General features: G+C 37.2%; 2 protein-coding genes across 3 annotated transcripts in view; one reads left to right on the top strand and one right to left on the bottom strand.

The window, feature by feature from the left end:
* Positions 1 to 6: 6 nt before the first annotated feature.
* Positions 7 to 1718, top strand: LOC111489173 (tetraspanin-6-like). Its single transcript, XM_023137263.1, has 3 exons — positions 7 to 967; positions 1041 to 1342; positions 1438 to 1718. The coding sequence occupies exons 1-3, from the start codon at positions 488 to 490 to the stop codon at positions 1472 to 1474; spliced, it is 819 nt and encodes a 272-aa protein (XP_022993031.1). The 5' UTR covers positions 7 to 487; the 3' UTR covers positions 1475 to 1718.
* LOC111489172 (rhomboid-like protein 19) overlaps positions 722 to 5447 on the bottom strand; it is a 6158-nt gene continuing 1432 nt past the window's right edge. The window contains exons 3-10 of one of the 2 annotated variants that reach the window (XR_002719332.1): positions 4140 to 4200; positions 3851 to 4017; positions 3502 to 3607; positions 3202 to 3404; positions 2938 to 3075; positions 2138 to 2312; positions 1780 to 1830; positions 722 to 827 (exon numbers count right to left, since the gene is read on the bottom strand). Coding sequence is in view for 1 of the 2 variants with exons in the window: in XM_023137262.1 (XP_022993030.1) it covers positions 2210 to 2312; positions 2938 to 3075; positions 3202 to 3404; positions 3502 to 3607; positions 3851 to 4017; positions 4140 to 4200 (778 nt within the window). In the remaining variant the exon portion in view is untranslated. Of the gene's footprint in view, positions 828 to 1779; positions 1831 to 1969; positions 2313 to 2937; positions 3076 to 3201; positions 3405 to 3501; positions 3608 to 3850; positions 4018 to 4139; positions 4201 to 5447 lie in introns of those variants that run through there. The other variant, XM_023137262.1, reaches the window with a different exon arrangement.

Genomic DNA, 5447 nt, shown 5'->3' with positions numbered 1-5447 from the left:
AATTTGAATGATTAACAATACTGAATACTGTCTACTGTACTGAAACTTCCAAAGTCTTATCCAAGCCCTGAAATGAAATTTCGTGGATCTTAAAAAAGAAGACTTTGGAATACCTTTTTTCTTATTTGCACTTGACATAAGCCAAAGGCATCTATTAAAATAAAAAAGTCTAATGTGTAGGAAATGGCCGGTATCGCTCAGTTGGTAGAGCAGGGGACTGAAAATCTTCGTGTCACCGGTTCAAATCTGCTATTGACAATAAGGATAATGTGTAGGAAATGGCCGATATCGTTCAGTTGGTAGAGCAGGTATCACTGAAGTACCGCCAGGCTTGCTGTCTTAAAAGCTGGTACATTTTTAAAAGTATTTAGAGACAATTTATAGGCCAACTTAAAGGCTGAGGAGGACCAAGGAAAAAAGCAATAAATTTTCCCTCCATTTAAGAATCGAAACTCCCACAACAACCAAACCCAAAAATCAGAAAGAAATGAACAAATTGAGCAACTCAGTGATCGGGCTACTGAATTTCTTAACCCTGTTAGGGTCAATCCCAATCATAGGGGGAGCCCTGTGGATGGCTAGGAACAGCACCACCTGCGAGGCGTTTCTGCAGACGCCGCTGCTGGTGCTCGGGTTTTTGGTGCTTTTGATTTCACTGGCGGGGTTCGTGGGGGCCTGTTTCAACGTTACTTGGGCACTATGGCTCTATTTGTTCGCCATGTTGCTGCTCATTGCTACGCTTTTGGGCTTCACCCTCTTTGGCCTCGTCGTCGCCAGCAAAGGTGGCGGCGGCGGCGATGGAGGCGAGCATCGGTTTGGGGATTACTCTGTGTGGTTAAGGAATAGAGTTAATAATCCTCAGTATTGGGTTACTGTTAAGAGCTGCATTTTAGGGTCTAATACTTGCAACCAGGTTTCTTCTTGGACTCCTCTTAATTACTTGCAGAAACAGATAACTCCCATTCAGGTACTCTCCTAAATTGTCAATACACTTGCTGGTTCTATGATCAAACTTAAACAAGTCAAAATTTTGGTTGCAGGCGGGGTGCTGCAAGCCACCGGCTTCATGCACCGAAAACGTTCAAGATCCCGATTGCTACCGGTGGAATGGGGTGCCCAACGTGCTGTGCTATGACTGCATTTCATGCAAAGCAGGTGTGCTTGAGACTGCAAGAAGGGACTGGCATAAGCTCACAGTTCTCAACATTGTCATGCTTATTTTTCTCATTTCCGTTTACTCTATCGGCTGTTGTGCATTTCGAAACACCAAACGAGCTCAAACGGATTACGCGCACGGCGAGAATCGCATGATCAAAATTCAACCCACATGGGATCACAAGATGTAAGTAGTAATCTACCGCTATCTTTGAAAGTTTCGTACTTATTTACCATTATACTTAATGAGAGAAGCTTGTCTTACAACTTTTGTTCTTGCAGGCGGAGATGGTTGGAGGACAGGAGGGAGCTATACTAACTGTTGAAATCCCATCTTCTATCAGTGTCTGGTTTCCTAAGAGCTAGAAAATTCAAGTGTTTTTCGATTCCAGTGAAAGGGAATGGGCATTTTCAGGGCTTTCTTTCTTATGCTGTAATCATAGGCTACTTTAAAGTACATGATGAAGCCTCTCTACTTTTTATCACAATGTCGCACTATTGCTTTCTTTTTTGCCTTTGAAAATTACTCAACATTCAATAGCGACATGTGTAAAGTTTGCCAATCTAATTAGATCATTATGATGGAAGAAAACGCGTCAAACACACACATAAATGATAGATTACCTTGAATCTTGAAAGTTACTTCATCTGGACCAAGTCTGGTTTGCAGCTAATCTGGTTAGATTCCCAATAAAGGATTCAAATTAAAATTCACAAAGTAAAAAGGAGAAAAAAATGATTTCAAATAGTTAAAAATATGTTCAGAAGAGATTTTAACCATCTCGAACATTCCGAGCAGAGCAGTGGAAAAAACTTGATGAAATTCTACTCGTATATATATATATATCCGGCTGTATACAGATAAAATCCCCAATGCTGCAAAGCACAAACGAAGCAACATATTTTTTTTTTTTTTTGTAACTCTTTATCACATAAGGAATGTGCAAAACAAAATTGTATCTTAGAAAAAAGAAAAGAGGACCTCTTGATGTACTGCACAGTCCCCAAGTTAATCAACAAACATAGGCCCTAGCAGATGACCACATATAATCAATCAGACGCTATCCGTTGCATCCCTTCCCGACTCTTGAGCAATTCTGGCTGCAGCCAGTTTCTCAGCAGCCAGTCTTTCTTCCAAAGCTCTAGCTCCCCGTTCTCTGCAACGAGTAGAGTGTTCAAATTTTATAGAGTATTCTCTCCTCTCCTCTCCTCTAAGTTTTTTAATATTTTTTTTTTGTTACACACATTTCCTTTATGTTTATAACATTCTTTACTATTCTCTCCTCTAGATTTCCTTATGAGTTGACACCCTGTCACCCCCCTTTGTATGGTTTTTCTTTTTGAAAGAGTTCTGACAACAATGTTCTTCAATGTGGGTGATTAATAGGGCAACAACTTGTACAGACAAAGCACAGAGACGAGCAAAGGATGCAAATAATGAGAGAAATGTCACCACGCAGGTAGATGCATAATCGTTAGGTGAAAGGAAATCAATACTTGAAACTGAAAATTGTTCATAAAATAATTTAATTTAAAATTTAGCCCCTAATTTCTAGATGATAAAACAAATTTAGAACCCCTAATTTGCCCCCAAAAGAAAATTTAGAACTCTTTCCATCTTCTTGTAATTTTCTGTTCTGTCCTGTCTACCTCAAACCATTTAAAACAAAAATAGTTACTAAAATCAGTTCCTTCTGCAAACTATAGAACACGCTAAAAGTGGAAAACACATGTAGTATGATTGAGTTTTTGAGCTAGGAGAAAAGCATTAACAAATATTACCTCCTTCGAGATGCCTCAATGGGATCTGAACCGGGCAGCGGGGTGCCTCCAGCAGTATAGTCCTCAGCATTGTTAGGGGATTCAGATCTTCCACAAAGAAGACGATGAAATACTGATGCAACTGGATCAATGACTGGCCTGCACAAAACCATCAAGACTGAGAGTACAGTATGGAATATGGAGAGAGAGAGAACACAGAATATTCCTGAAACATGGGAAAGAGAAGCTTAAAAATAGAAAAGGCTTCAAAATAAAACTGTATACCGTAAAAGTTCAGGGAAGAATGTAGAGAATGCAAAATCATCACTTGGATCGCCTTTCAGTTTTGCTTCAGGTTTCCTCTGCCAGTATCTCAGATAAATCCAGCTGATGTATGTCCCAAATATTATTGTTGGAAGATATGTTGCTGCCCCAGTTGTCCAAAAGCTTACAGCAATGGATACAAATACAGCAAGAGACGGTAACCACTGCATGAAATTGGAAGCAAAAGATCCGATGAGGTTCAAATAAAACTCTGATAAAAATTATTTGAAATATGGATATACCTAACTACATATTTCATACCTTAGCTCTTAGTTTCAGTACAGGTAACTCTTGATCAGGTATGATTTGTTTGATCCCAACCAAGAACCCAGCTAGAATCCCATAGAAACCAGATACAGGGAAATAACTGAGACCACAAAAAGATGTAAATAAGATGTCTGGAAAGCCTGAGAGGCAAAACAGACACGAAACATGCTTAAAAAGGACTTGATAAAGGGAATGAATCAGACAAAATTGATTTAAACGAAAATCAAATTGGATTAAAACAGCCTTAAGTGATGAAATCCGCAGAATGATCTATCAGCTAAAGACATGAACACATGTACGCCTAAATGGTGCCACTGATGCACGAGGACTCAGTAGCACTTACAGATAAATTTCCTCCTGCATAATATAGTACAGGGCAATCGCTGTGATAAAAACACATAAAGAAGTTAGAAAATTGACTATAAAGATGAACTTCAAAAATTCTCTAGAGCCCCATATGGGTTCAAGCAGCTTCCCAACAAAAAGAAGACCAACTGTGCTGACAACAACCTGCAATATATGGCTCTCAATGAGTCGAACTTCTAGTGTAGACTCACTTAAAATAGTGAGATAAATTCTAATTGTTATTGTAAATGGAACAAAATATAGTGTGTGAAAATGTGAGTGCATACCCCGTATACTGACTGTTCAACATAACCAGCAGTTAAGAGATTCCAGGCAAAAGGTATTGTCCTACAAAATAGAAGCTCAAAGGAATGAATAACCCAACCATTTATAGCTTACATGCTTTCCGTTTGAATTGAACAAATCAATAGTTGGTTAGATATTAAGGCCATCTCTGAACTTAATCAATTCCTATACTACAGAGGAAATATTTTCACCTCATACAAATAAAACAAACTAATTAATTAAAATGGGTACATATTTCTACATTAAGATAAATAATTTTATTGATATAGTCAAGAGCCAGAGATTCAATAGAGCTATCTTGATAACTCTAAATGTAAGAAGGGAGCAATGAAAAATGTTGATAGAATACTGAAAGATAACGACAATTTTGATATTTAGATGAACAGGCAATGAGAAAGAACTATAAATTTTTCACTCCCAAATTCAGTCGCAAGGGAAGCTTCCTACGTGGAATGCATCATGATCTCTGCATCGTAAGTTTGTAATAGGATAGGCAAGTATCACAACTAATCTATTTAAGTGTTTAAATGTATGTCCACTAGTGACAAGAATTCAAGACTTTCAGTTGATCGAGATTTCATTGCCTATATTATCACACCAGTCATCATATTTTGCCCAAATTAATGGGCCTTCGACTCTTTGGTATGCGATACTTTTCTCCATTTTGATTTTTGTAGCAAATTCAAGGTTGTTTGAGTTACTTTTAAATTAAATATTTGTTAGGTTTCCCTAAGAGATGTGAATTCTCTAATAATTAGAATGATTTCAGAAGATGTCAAAGATCAAGGTCATATTAAATGCATGCAGTTTCAGCTCTTCGTTGAGTAGTTGGGTAGGAAAGGAAGACTTTTATTTTCTATCAAAAATATTAAGATGGATAAATTTCAGAGAAAGAATATTTATATTATACCTCTTGCTGGTCCAAGAGTGTGAACATTCAGATTTTGGGCTCATTTTTGTACATTTTTCCTCTAGATGGCTTGATTTTTTTCTCTAATTTCCTTCTCTAACAGAGGATATCTTTCTCTACATTTTCACTTAATTTCTTTTTCCCTATCAGGAAATTAAGCCAATTCAGAATGGTAAGGGATTCACATTTCACACTCAAGTGGGGATGCTTCCTCTAATTATTCAGCAGAGTTAATAATTCAGATTGGTTAGCAGCAAAAACATCTGGCAACATGGACGAAATGACATCTTTGGATTCCTCACTACCAAAAAAAAAAAAAAAAAAAAAAAAAAAAAAAAAAAAAAAAAAAAAAAAAAAAAAAAAAAAAACAAAAAAAAAA

This window comes from Cucurbita maxima, unplaced genomic scaffold, assembly GCF_002738345.1.
Source record: "Cucurbita maxima cultivar Rimu unplaced genomic scaffold, Cmax_1.0 Cma_Scf00014, whole genome shotgun sequence".
NCBI classification, from domain to species: domain Eukaryota; kingdom Viridiplantae; phylum Streptophyta; class Magnoliopsida; order Cucurbitales; family Cucurbitaceae; genus Cucurbita; species Cucurbita maxima.
This window is presented reverse-complemented; position numbering and strand designations above follow the sequence as displayed.

Bases quoted from the DNA above. Each gene is read 5' to 3' on its own strand.
- LOC111489173 (XM_023137263.1), top strand. From the start codon at position 488: ATGAACAAATTGAGCAACTCAGTGATCGGGCTACTGAATTTCTTAACC. The intron at 968-1,040 runs GTACTCTCCTAA...TTTTGGTTGCAG, and splicing joins AACAGATAACTCCCATTCAG to GCGGGGTGCTGCAAGCCACC. The intron at 1,343-1,437 runs GTAAGTAGTAAT...TTGTTCTTGCAG, and splicing joins CCCACATGGGATCACAAGAT to GCGGAGATGGTTGGAGGACA.